Source organism: Archocentrus centrarchus, chromosome 4 (assembly GCF_007364275.1).
Source record: "Archocentrus centrarchus isolate MPI-CPG fArcCen1 chromosome 4, fArcCen1, whole genome shotgun sequence".
Taxonomy (NCBI): Eukaryota; Metazoa; Chordata; class Actinopteri; order Cichliformes; family Cichlidae; genus Archocentrus; species Archocentrus centrarchus.
The window spans coordinates 182,306-196,131 of NC_044349.1; the positions used below are offsets into that span (position 1 = coordinate 182,306).

General features: G+C 43.5%; 1 protein-coding gene across 1 annotated transcript in view; it reads left to right on the top strand.

The window, feature by feature from the left end:
• Positions 1-13,485, top strand: part of grin3bb (glutamate receptor, ionotropic, N-methyl-D-aspartate 3Bb) — a 127,904-nt gene extending 114,419 nt beyond the window's left edge. The window contains exons 5-9 of the mRNA XM_030727686.1: positions 7,263-7,378; positions 10,283-10,434; positions 10,814-10,978; positions 11,079-11,146; positions 11,675-13,485. Of these exons, the coding sequence (XP_030583546.1) occupies positions 7,263-7,378; positions 10,283-10,434; positions 10,814-10,978; positions 11,079-11,146; positions 11,675-12,476 (1,303 nt within the window). The 3' untranslated portion in view covers positions 12,477-13,485. The remainder of the gene's footprint in view (positions 1-7,262; positions 7,379-10,282; positions 10,435-10,813; positions 10,979-11,078; positions 11,147-11,674) is intronic.
• Positions 13,486-13,826: the final 341 nt, after the last annotated feature.

Genomic DNA, 13,826 nt, shown 5'->3' on the forward strand with positions numbered 1-13,826 from the left:
TAGGGCTGTCTTGGTTGACACGCCTCTGCAACATCGCGTGGAGATCTGGGGCAGTGCCATTGGATTGGCAGACCGGGGTGGTGGTCCCCATCTTTAAGAAGGGAGACCGGAGGGTGTGCTCCAACTTTCGGGGGATCACACTACTCAGCCTCCCCGGTAAGGTCTATGCCAGGGTGCTGGAAAGGAGGGTGCGTCCGTTAGTCGAACCTCGGATTCAGGAGGAACAATGCGGTTTTCGTCCTGGTCGTGGAACGCTGGACCAGCTCTTTATCCTCTCAAGGATATTCGAGTGGGCGTGGGAGTTTGCCCAACCAGTCTACATGTGCTTTGTGGACTTGGAGAAGGCATTCGACCGTGTTCCTCGGGGTGTTCTTTGGGAGGTTCTGCGGGAGTATGGGGTGTCTGGCCCATTGTTGCGGGCCATTCAGTCCTTGTACAACCACAGTGAGAGCTTGGTCCGTATAGCCGGTAATAAGTCGGATTTGTTTCCTGTGGGTGTTGGACTCCGTCAGGGCTGCCCTTTGTCACCGATTCTGTTCATAATTTTTATGGACAGAATTTCTAGGCGTAGCCAGGTGGCGGAAGGCTTCTTCCTTGGTGGCCTCAGAGTCTCATCTCTGCTTTTTGCAGATGATGCGGTTCTGTTGGCTTCATCAGGGGGGGGCCTCCAGCTCGCAGTGGAACGGTTCGCAGCCGAGTGTGAAGCGGCTGGCATGAGAATCAGCACCTCTAAGTCTGAGGCCATGGTCCTCAGCCGGAAAAGGGTGGAGTGCCATCTCCGGCTCAGGAACGAGTTCTTGCCTCAAGTGGAGGAGTTTAAGTATCTCGGGGTCTTGTTCACGAGTGATGGGCGAAGGGAACGGGAGATCGACAGGCGGATCGGGGCTGCTTCTGCAGTGATGCGGACGCTGCACCGGTCCGTCGTGGTGAAGAGGGAGCTTAGCGTAAAAGCGAAGCTCTCGATTTACCGGTCGATCTACGTTCCTACCCTCACCTATGGTCACGAGCTTTGGGTAGTGACCGAAAGAATAAGATCGCGAATACAAGCGGCAGAAATGAGTTTCCTTCGAAGGGTGGCTGGCCTCTCTCTTAGAGATAAGGTGAGGAGTGCGGCCATCCGGGAGGGGCTCAGAGTAGAGCCGCTGCTCCTCCACATCGAAAGGAGCCAGTTGAGGTGGCTCGGGCATCTGATTAGGATGCCTCCTTGCCGCCTCCTGGGTGAGGTGTTCCGGGCATGTCCCACCGGGAAGAGGCCCCGTGGTAGACCCAGGACACGCTGGAGAGATTATGTATCTCGGCTGGCCTGGGAACGCCTTGGGGTCCCTCCGGATGAGCTGGAGGAGGTGGCTGGGGAGAGGGAAGCTTGGGCTTCTCTGCTTAGGCTTCTGCCCCCGCGACCCGGCCTCGGATAAGCGGAAGAAAATGGATGGATGGATGGATACACTCTGCCGGTCCTTTTTCCGTACTCACTCACCCGGGGTTCTAAGCAATCCGAGGCGATACAATGTGACGCGGAGTACAGCATGCCACTGATTGGCCAGGGAGTGTCGTCACTAGCGGAGGTATGAGAGCGACTCCTTCACCAGAATCATTTTTAAAACCCCACAGCAAGAAACTGGAGGCACGAAAAGCATCGGTTGAATGCACAGACCGACAGTTCTCAGCGGTAGTTTTGCAACATGAGAGCCATCTGAAACACAGCATACTTATTATAACTATACTGCCGGGCGATCGCCGCTACTAGCTGAACAGCTGTTTAGCACAGAGCCTGAGGCGGCTGATCAAAGGAACTTTGAATCACCGTAATAACGCGACCTATCGGAAAAAAAAAAAACGGTTTCTGAAAGCTGAGAAACTGCAATTCACAACCAACATAGGGCATTACTGTGGTGTTATTACGGTAATTGTTGCGTAACTCCGCGAACGGCGGCACTTTTGAAGTACACTGAGCCGATTATGCCATGATCTGTGGTATAGGGTTATAGTTAACAATAACCTTCATCCATTAAAACATTTTACGGGGACTTATGGATGATGATTATATTAAACTGACATTAGCTGTGAGCTTGCCTCTTTCTCAATTATTGTTGTGTTGTGTTATTCCTGGTAACAGAATGCTTTTGGACAGAATTAGTTTGCAAAACACTGAGGTTTTCTACTTTAAGACCACATTGTTGTGGCATTTGTTATGTTCAGGCTGTGTTTTTGAAGTGGACATGTTAAGTGCACTTTTTATTTGAAAGAAGATATATATTATATGATAAAGTTCTTTTTTGTGTTTATTTGATTCCTATTCAAGACACTTTGATATGAATGACTATATTGTTAATATAGGCTACAGAGTATCATTTTTTAACATTTTTGGCTGGTGGTGTGCCTCGTGATTTTTTTCAATGAAAAAAATGTACCTTGGCTCAAAAAAGGTTGAAAAACACTGGCTTAGACACCGCTTTTGTTTGCACGTTTAGGAGAAGAGTGCATGGAAAAAGGCAGACAGAAGTGGATTAACGGGTTTTTAATCTCTTCTGTAGGTATGTGCTTTTATTTTAAGTTATACGTTTTATTTCTGTTCATTTCTTTAACTCTGCCCCTCTGCATTGTGTGTTAATGTGGCCACTAGGTGGCGTTTTCCTCCTCTTGTTAGTTTATTTCCATTTTTGTGAGGAAATTTGTTGAAAATTAAATTTAAAAAGAAAGAAAACATGTTGCACAGTGTTGTTCTGTGCTGCTGAGAGAGCAGAGTGCATGGGAAAAGGCAGACAGAAGTGGATTAATGTGTTTTTAATCTCTTCTGCAGAAAATAAATATCCCAAACCACCTGAGTGAGCTGTCTTCTTCTGTAATCTATACATTCAGAAATCAATCCCGTTACACACACTATGCAATGCATAGGGGCGCCGCACAAGAGGGGGATGCCAAAACGATGCGACGAAATTATTTCTCTAGTCGCATTTTCTGTATTTAACAGCTGTGCATATGAAAGGATCAGTAACAGAAGAACAGGCCCCCCCCCAATACTACTATAGAGCTATACTGTTTAAAAGCGGCCTCAGTTTTACACAATGTTGTGGGTTGCCAGTTGGGCTTCTTTTTGGCTTGTTTTCATAGAGCTGGATGCTTGTTTATGTCGCGACATCTGGCAACACTGCACTGCGGTATTGTATCACTTCCTGTTCCTGTTTCAGAGCACAGTGGTGTTTTGCTGTCTGTTAGCTGTTTAAGCTGTATAGCTCGATTTATCTGGATAACAACGTATTTCAGTGTAATCTTCACCTCCTTTATCTAGAGCACACTCTTTGCTGAATCACCTGTATTCGCATTATTCACTTTATTTGTTTTTAGAAATTCGCTAGCTTAGCACAGCTAGTAGCTTAGCTCTTAGCCGACGCACTAGCAGCATGGCTTCTTCTCCTGTCTCTCCTGCACTTTCCTGCTCTGGCTGTGTCACGTTTAGTTACTCCTCGGCCTCATTGAGCAGTAACGGTACTTGTAATAAATGTAGTCTGTTTGTAGCTCTGGAGGCCAGGCTTTCTGAATTGGAGACTCAGCTCCGCACCCTGGAAAATCCTGTATCTAGCCAGGCCCCTGTAGTGGGTGCGGACCATGGTAGCTTTGGGGCTGCAACGATTCATTGATTAACTCGATTAAATCGATTCTAAAAAATTATCGACACAAATTTACTGTGTCGATGCTTCGTTTAAACTCTGCAGCACTCAGTTGTCTCCGTGTAAGCGGCGCTCCTCACTAGCATTAGCAGCATTAGTGCTCCGTTGTCTTTTTGTGGGTTTATTGGTGGCTGGCAAGCCAACATAGAACTGCATTACTGCCACCTACTGGACTGGAGTGTGAATCACACACACACACACACACACACACACACAGAGATTTTAAAAAGCTCTCCGTCGCTGCGATGGATTTCCTTTAACACAGAGTGGATCATCGCTAGAGTTGCCACCTGTCTCGTAAAATACAGAACCCCGTATGTTACAGGACTCCGTGGAATACGGCTCTGTAACATGCGGGGTTCCATACTTTAAGGGACGGGTGGCAACTATCGCTGACATGCATTTCCACGCCTCCACTGCTCTCTGTGTCTCTGTGTGTGTTCTGCTCGCTGAGAATTTCAGCTGTTATTTTTGTCTTTACTTCAGCTGTAGCTACCAGAACTGGTTTGCTAGCGAGCGCGGGCCATTAGCACTAGCGATGGTTCGGTACCTTGAATCGCTGGCTGTCTGAGTGGTGTCCAAAAAACGACTTGGGCTTCATAGATAATTGGGAAAGTTTCTGGGGAAAACCTGGTCTTGTTAGGAGAGACGGCATCCATCCCACTTTGGATGGAGCAGCTCTCATTTCTAGAAATATGGCCAAATTTATTAACCCTCCTAAAGCCTGAGTACCCAGGGTTGAGACCAGGAAGCAGAGTTGCAGTCTTACACGCCTCTCTGCAGCTTCTCTCCTCCTGCCATCCCCCCAAAACCCCATCCCCATAGAGTCGGTGCCTGCTCCCAGACCACCAAAAACCAAAGCTAAAATCAGCAAAAAAAATTTAAGCATAAAAATTCAAAAACAATAAATAATACAGCTTCATCAACTGCACCAAAGAATAAAACAATTAAATGTGGATTATTAAACATTAGGTCTCTCTCTTCCAAGTCCCTATTAGTAAATGATTTAATAATTGATCAGCATATTGATTTATTCTGCCTTACAGAAACCTGGTTACAGCAGGATGAATATGTTAGTTTAAATGAATCAACACCCCCGAGTCACAGTAACTGTCAGAATGCTCGAAGCACAGGTCGAGGAGGAGGAGTAGCAGCAATCTTCAACTCCAGCTTATTAATTAAAGACCTAGACAAAGTTTTCATTCTTTTGAAAGCCTGACTCTTAGTCTTGTCCATCCTAATTGGGAAAATCAAAAACCTGTTTTATTTGTTATTATCTATCGTCCACCTGGTCCTTACTCAAAGTTTCTGTCTGATTTCTCAGACTTTTTATCTGATTTAGTGCTCAGTTCAGATAAAATAATTATAGTGGGTGATTTTAACATCCATGTAGATGCTGAGAATGACAGCCTCAACACTGCATTTAATCTATTGTTCGATTCAATTGGCTTCTCTCTAAATGTAAAGGAGCCCACCCACCACTTTAATCATACTCTGGATCTTGTCCTAACATATGGCATAGAAACTGAAGACTTAACAGTATTCCCTGAAAGCCCCCTCCTGTCTGATCATTTCTTAGTAACATTTACATTTACTTTAATGGATTACACAGCAGTGGGGAATAAGTTTTATTACAGTAGAAGTCTTTCTGAAAGTGCTGTAACTAAGTTTAAGGATCTAATTCCTTCATTGTTATGCTCTTCAGTGCCAACACAGTGCAGAGCAGCTACCTAAACTCTGCTCCCAGTGAGGTCGATTATCTCGTCAATAGTTTTACATCCTCACTGCGTATAACTTTGGATACTGTGGCTCCTCTGAAAAGGAAAGCTTCAAATCACAAGTGCCTGACTCCGTGGTATAATTCACAAACGCACAGCTTAAAGCAGATAACCCGAAAGCTGGAGAGGGAATGGCGTCTCACTAAATTAGAAGATGCTCATTTAGCCTGGAAAAAGAGTTTGTTGCTCTATAAAAAAGCCCTCCATAAAGCTAGGACATCTTACTATTCATCATTAATTGAAGAAAATAAGAACAACCCCAGGTTTCTTTTCAGCACTGTAGCCAGGCTGACAAAGAGTCAGAGCTCTGTAGAGCCGAGTATTCCTTTCACTTTAACTAGTAGTGACTTCATGGATTTCTTTACAAATAAAATTTTAGACATTAGAGAAAAAATTATTCATAACCATCTCAAAGATTATTCTTCATGTTCGGCTGCTTTCAGCACTGCTGGTATTTGTTTAGACTCTTTTGCTCCAGTTGATCTTTCAGAGTTAACTTCAATAGTTACTTCCTCCAAACCAGCAACATGTTTATTAGATCCCATTCCTACTAGACTGTTCAAAGAAGTCTTTCCAATTATTGATGCTTCAATCTTAAAAATGATCAATCAGTCTTTATTGGTTGGCTATGTACCACAGACCTTCAAGGTGGCTGTAATTAAAGCGCTACTTAAAAAGCCATCACTGACCCAGCTGTCTTAGCTAATTATAGGCCAATCTCCAACCTTCCTTTTCTCTCAAAGATTCTTGAAAGAGTAGTTGTAAAACAGCTAACTGATCATCTGCAGAGGAACGGTTTATTTGAAGAGTTTCAGTCAGGTTTCAGAATTCATCACAGTACAGAAACAGCATTAGTGAAGGTTACAAATGATCTTCTTACAGCCTCTGACAGTGGACTCATCTCTGTTCTTGTCCTGTTGGACCTCAGTGCAGCTTTGATACTGTTGATCATAACATTTTATTACAGAGCAGTCCTACATATTAAACAAATATGTAGGACTGCTTTTTTCCATTTGCACAATATTTCTAAAATTAGAAACATCCTTTCTCAGAGTGATGCTGAAAAGCTAATTCATGCATTTATTACTTCTAGGCTGGACTATTGTAATTCATTATTATCAGGCTGTCCTAAAAGCTCCATGAAAAGCGTGGCTCCTGTCCGCCCGGAACGTTGTTAGCCCGCCCACCTGGATGGCGTTGTCTGGAACGGCATGATTAAGCCGTGTCTCAGTGAGGATAATGGCGCTGCAGTCTCTCACCTTTCTTTGTGTGATTAAATCCAATCTGAGGTAATCCATTTTGTTTTCCAGCGAATGAACTTTGGAGAGCAGAACTGAAGGAAGTGCAGGTCTGTACGGTTTAGCCTTTAGCCTGCCACTGATACCTGCTCAACTGCCCCGCTGGGTCTGGCACACCGCTTGCGTCGCTTGTGACGCTTCCAGCATCTGCCGGTGGCAGGGGTGGAGTCCGCTGCTTTGCAGGCTCTTGGGTCTCGCCGGTGTAAAATGCCTAGTTCGCCGGGTGCTTTGGAACCCAAGGCTAACATAAGTCTGGGAGATCGTTTGAGAAGTTGGAGTTTCGCAGTCTGAGTAGTAGGCTTCTGTTGTAGACTCTTCTCGTACAAGACAGAGATGGTTCAGACGACACATTTAACATAAAACGCACATCACTATCGGGAGCTGGAGTGGCCGCTGCCGTACAGGGCGCTGCCATCTTCCTCAAAGAAGGTGTGTGTGTGTGTGTGTGTGTGTGTGTGTGTGTGTGTGTGTGTGTGTGGTTGTTAAGGTTGCTGTAGTAATTGTGTTGCTCTGTGTTGAAGGACAGATCCTCCTCAGCTTGACGCCTTCATCATGGACAAAGCTCTGCTGGATTATGAAGTCTCCATCGACGCCGACTGTAAACTGGCGACTGTCGGAAAACCATTTGCCATCGAAGGTAAGCGAGCATTTCTGTGTGGATGTTCTGTTTCTGACAGGGTGAAGTGCACATGTGCTGTTTGTGATTGAGTCACTTCCTGCCAGTGTTTTGGACCAATGAGAGGAAAGGAGCAGAAGGTTTAATGATTTAAAGGCAAGCTGGTGACGATAATGATAATACACAACAAACTGCTGCTGACATTCTTATTACTGGTTGTTGTTAATGAATTTACTATTATCATTATTGATATGGGTGACTGGCTTTACCATACGTAATGTTGTTGTTCTTTATTATTATTATTATTATATTGTAATGCTGTATTAATAATATCAATATTAATATATCAATATCACTATTCATATGGTCAGAATCAATAGTGGTATCAATATCTATAATTTATCAGTTAGTAAGTGTATATTATAATATCGTACACATAATATGTATGTAATAAGATATTATGTACACTTTATATTATAAAAACTATTTAATGTTATATTGTACATTATACCACATTTTGGTATTACAATATGTCTTTGCAATTCATGTAAATACCTGCCTTCTTCTCTCTTTTCCCCTCTGCCCCTGATTTCATGGTTACTCGGTCATTTATACAATATCACCAACAACACTGGGGTTGGATCCTCAGTACAGGTGTGGGGAGGAAAGCCATCTAATATTCTCCACAGACTGTTAGCTCTCACTCCTCCTTCAGGTCTGGGGGCAACTCATTATTTGTGATGCACTATCACAAATAAGGGACCTAATAACACACAACAATAACAACACTAAATTACCATGGCTGCCTTTAATGAGGATCATCTTGAACCAACCCTGGTGTCCAAGGTTGTCACAGATAGTTTCCCAGCTCTAGCTCCGATATACCCCCCTTATTATTCTCTATATTTCTACTTTGTATAATTATGCATAACCTTATTTATATGTTTTTATAAAAATATATCTATTTGTTCCCCTTTTTTTAACCATTATTATTCTTGGTATTATGATTTATTTTTCTTCTTAATAGTGGTGTTGTTATTATTATTATTATTATTGTTGCTTATTTGTCTCCACATCTCCTCCCAATAATATTATTTTCTGGACTGGATAGAGCCTCACACATCCACATGCACATACATTTGTTTTTGTTTGTTTATCCCTTGTCTCCATACTTTGTCCTGTTGTATTTTTGGTGTCTTGTTTCACAATAAAAGAAAAAAGAAAAAGGCAAGATGAATAAATCAGAAAAGCTTTCCATATTTAGGGGTGTTACATCATACAGTGATCAGTTACTCTGGGAGAGCTGGACAGGGTCGCAGAAGGTCCTTAACCCATCAGCAGGACCAGTATCTGCTCCTTTGTGCAACGAGGAACAGGATGAGCTCTGCAGAGCTACAAAATGACTTTCAGCAGTCACTGGTGTGAATGTCTCTGAGCAAACAATCTTCATGAGGGTGGACTGAGAATTGTCTCTGAATTCAGCCTCTGTAGGTTGATCAATTGTTGTGGTAGCCTTTCCTTCCTAACACATTACCCAGTCCACCAGTGTAGCTATCCAGGCAGATTTTCTCATTGAGATCTGATATGGTTTCAAAGTGTTTTTTTGAGTAGTGTAGTTAGTCTGGTTACAGGGTTCACTTCTCTTACATGATGTGGGAAAAAAAAAAAAAACCATGGTGAAACTCAGCAGCCTAACCCGAAGCTTCAGATAATGAGAAACAGAAAAATGAAATGCAGCTGCGTTTGGAGCGACTAAGATTTCATAAATAGTGCCGTCTCATGAGTGTCAAGAAAGGAGGTGTGCTTCATTGTTGATACTCTGACGCAGCATCGTTATTCTCAAAATGGCGATTAGATCGAGCCCTGTCGGAAAAAAGCTGAAATAAAACTGCAATGATTTTGTTTTCTTCCTCGGAGTGAAGCTGAAGCTGCATGTGAATTTCTTCTTCCTTAACCCCTCACATCTCAGACCCATCTGTCCACCACGTTTGGACATCAACAATAAAAATACAGTTTTTATAAATTCTCTTTGTACAACTTAGGAAAAATGGACTCCTCCACTTTTAGTTTGAATCTCTTTCAGGGTTTCAGGTTATCTTCTCTGAGTTTTGAGGTTGTGCAGCCTGCAGTGCTTTTCCTGCAACACTGCTCTTTCTTTTATGTGTTTTGGATATGTTATGACAGACAGAGTCTGCAGGTTTGACAAATGACATTGAATCAGATATTTGGATTAAAAGTTGAAGAAGATCATTTCTCAGTTTTGAATGGAACAGAAGAGGACTGAGGGCAGATCCCTGGGTTAGGGTTCATCATGAAACATCTAGCGGAGGGTCTACAAACCAAAACTGAGAGGAAATCGTAACCTGTTAGCTTTGCTTCAGAAAACCTGTGCGGTCAAATGTTGAAGTTAAAGTTTGAATATCAGCTGTAAAAGTTTCAGCTCTGACCTTCAGCTGAACTATAATTAAGATTTTTTTTTAGTTTAATAAGCCTTTGTGTTGCCCTCCAGAATAATTACTGCTTGGGCCTTTTAATTAACGGCTTTGCGGTTTGTCTCCTGAATTATTCTGCTTCCTGTCTTTGGCTCACACCTTTGTCTGCTTTCCATTCACTTCTTCCACCACAAACATTAACAACACCTGTTGTGGTGTTTTTATTTATTCACAGTTCTGATGTTTGGTTCTTTTCTCTGAACATCTGACGTTCAATGTCTCTGTTCAGGTTTCAGTAAGAACTGTCTGATGGTCTGTTACTGACAGGCAGCTGTTTTGTTATTTTAATTGTTTTGTTGTGTTACCTGCTCAAAAATGTCAGTCAGAGTCTGCCATATGAGGAATATGACTGATTTCCATCTGCAGTCTGTGAGCAGGGGCACACAATAACAAATACTGCTGTGCTGTTTACTATTCGTTTGTTTGTTTACAGGTTACGGTATAGGCCTCCCTCAGAACTCTCCTCTGACCTCCAATGTCTCTGAGTTCATCAGCAGATATAAGTCCGATGGATACATGGACTTGCTGCATGACAAGTGGTACAAAGTGGTTCCGTGTGGGAACCGTGTGTTTGCAGTCACTGAGGTGAGTGTGACGGCAGCGCACCTGTGTGGGCGGGTCTACCTGCTCCTTCCTGTCTGTGTTTGTGCAGAACTGCTCAGAGATTAAAGTTGAGGCTCTTTCATGAAGTTTATTTTATTTCAAACTGAATGAAGCCAAAAGAGGAACAAAAGGAAGTGTCCACATACTTATGGTCTGGATTGGATGTGTCTGTGCTCAGGTGCTCAGATGCTGCCACCCACTGGTCACTGTGACATACTACCATCAGACTTCAGATGAAAACACACAAACTGCTGAGTTGTCAACAACACAGAGCTACAGGAAACTACTTAGCAAAACAGACACACTGCCCCCTACAGGCACAGAGGGGAACAGCACAAACATGTTCCTTTGTCTCTTTCAGACTCTTCAGATGGGCATCAGTCACTTCTCTGGACTCTTTGTGTTGTTGTGCGTTGGTGTGAGCGGCGCTTTGCTGACTCTGGCAGGCGAACATGGTTTTTATCGACTCATCCTGCCACACATTCGCCGCCGTCAAAACCTGAAATACTGGCTGCACACCTCACAGGTGAGTCTCACAGAAGGATAAATGCAGTGCTTTCATGTCAGTCATCCATCTTTGGGTGCTGCTTCCTGTTGAGAAAAACTAAATGTGATCTGTATGACAGAAAATCCACCGAGCTCTGAACATGACGTATGAGGACGTGAAGAGGCAGCGAGCTGAGAAAGAGAAGAGGTCAGTCGCTGCGGAGGTCTCACCATCTGACCTCAGTGTGTTCACCTTAACTCTGACAGGAGCTGAAGGAGCTCATCAATTCAGTTCAGTTCAGTTTAGTTTTATTTATTTGGTACCAAATCACAACAACAGTCATCTCAAGGTGGTTTATTTGTAAAGTAAAGACCCTACAATAATACAGAGAAAACCCAACAATCAAACCGACCCCTTATGAGCAGCACTTGGCAACAGGGGGAAGGAAAAACTCCCTTTTAACAGGAAGGGCAAAAGACGCACTCCTCAGAGATCAGCCCGAGATCAGGCTTCACTCGAGTTAATGTTTCAGTTATGAAGCTGATTTGATAATGCATGAACAGGAAAGATGATTTAAAAAAATATATATGATCTTAAAAAAGTTTTTTTAAAAAGACATGGTCTTCATTAAATTAGAAAAATAATGTTTTTTATTTGTTCCCATTGTCAACACCTTTCTTACTGAGCTATTCTTATTGTTCTGACCCTAACCCTGAGGTCTTTCTCTGTGTTCAGCTGTAACCTGCAGAAGTCTCAGCCCCCCCCAGGTCCTGCAGCCCCCCCTGCCCCTGGTGCATCAGCCAAGTGGAACAATGAGACGAGCAAGGATGTCACTGCCGCAGCTGCTGCCAAGGATGCCCGAGACTTCAAAAGAGTCCACTTCAACCTGGAGACCCTGAACACTCGCCGTCTGCTCGCTCGCCTCGCAGCCTCTGAAGCCAAGGGAGGCGGGGCCAGGGCTGAGAGGGAGGGCCCGACCAAGTCGAAGGCTGGGCCAAACAGCAAGCCGTTTGAGAACGGTGGACCTGCGGCTTCATTCACCAGTCTACTGCTGACCCTCCCCTCCTCATCCTCTTCTGCAAGACCCAATGCCTCAGCTCTGCCCACCACAGCTGTGGCCGCTCCTCCTGCTACTTCAGCCCCTGCCTCTCTAACAGTGGCCTCACCTGCCACAGAAGCCCCACCCCCTGCTGTTGTGGCTCCTCCCCGGCCCGGCGAGCTGGAGGAGCTGCAGGAGCAGATTGAACAAATGAGAGAAAAGTTGCGGACGGCTCTGACAAGGAGAGCCGAGATTCAAACCACTCTGACCAAACCTGTCGCCACGGTGACAAGCACTCAACCATCTCTCACCACGACGAACATTACGGCGACCACCGCAACGATGACAGGAGCCACGCCCATTCCCTTACCCACCGTTACCTCAGTAACAACCCTCCCCTCCAACATGAAATGCGTGACAACCATGACAGACCCCCCCCACAAAGTCTTGTCCAAAGTCCGGCCCCTCCACAGCAGATTTGCCAATCAGAAAAGGTGATGCTCTCTGGGGAGGCCACATGACACGGCAGCCATTCTAATCAGCAGTGAGGAAAAAAATTTGCTCCTCAAAGAAGCTGATTGGTTTCAGGGCTATTTGTTATTTTCTTTCCAATCAGATGATCGATTACCAATATTTCCACCTAAAACTGGAACTCGTGAAAACATTAAAGAAAAAAATTGTCTGAAGAAGTTTATAAAATGAAAGATCTCTGCTGAGAAAACGTGCTGAAAATGAGGGTCACGAGAACAGGTAACACCTCGGTTCAAGTGTAGCTTTATTATTTCACACATTTCATTAAAGCCCATTTATTATATACACTAAATCCTTATCCTGTTCAGGGTCGTGATGGGGCTGGAGCCTATCCCAGCTGTCATAGGGCGAGAGGTAGGGTACACCCTGTACAGGTCGCCAGCCTGTCACAGGGCCAACACAGAGAGACAGACAACCATTCACAATCATGGGCAATTTAGAATCACCACTTAACCTAACCCCACTAACTGCATGTCTTTGGATTGTGGGAGGAAACCCGTGCAGACGCAGGGAGAACATAAAAACTCCACACAGAAAGGCCCAGGCCAACGTGGGATCAAACCCAGACCTTCTAGCTGTGAGGCAACAGTGTTAACCGCCATGCCACTGTGCTTTCTGATTATAATAAAAGTATTACTAATATGACAGATTATAATTTGCTTTTCAGGCTTTTTTTTACTTCTAAACATCAAAGACAATCTATTTAAAAACATTTAATATGAAATATATTTATCACCTTAAAGAGTGATTTTAAAAAAAATAAAGTTTTAATATATTTCAGTTGGAAGTAATGCCTGTAAAGTCTGAAGTGTGAGATAAATTGCATAAACTGAGGACCACGATGTGAGCCCTGGGGTGCACCAGATTTAACAAGTTCTTAGGTTGAGCCAAATATGGAATAATGTTAGTTATATTATAGAAATAAATATTCCTAAAGAATCCAGAGACTTATTTTTGCATATTTGTACATATTCGGTAACAAAACAAATGTTTGTATTTAATTAAAGTAGCTGTTTGAACCTGCTGCAGTGAATTTAAAAACTTTATTCTTTATTTTTATATAACCCCATCAGGTCACCATGTACACAGTTGTATACATCATTTTCTATTGTTCTATATTGTAATGTGATATTAATTTTCTGACATCTCCTACCTAAAAAGATTATGTAGGCAGAAGATGAATGTTTTTTTGCCAAAATTACTGTATCGTGACCAAAGGGGATAAAATCAGATTATGATGTTCAGTTTCTGCCTCTGCCTGGTTAAAATGGCTGCCGCTGTGACAGAGACTAAAGAGCATTTGTGGAACTTTTTTAA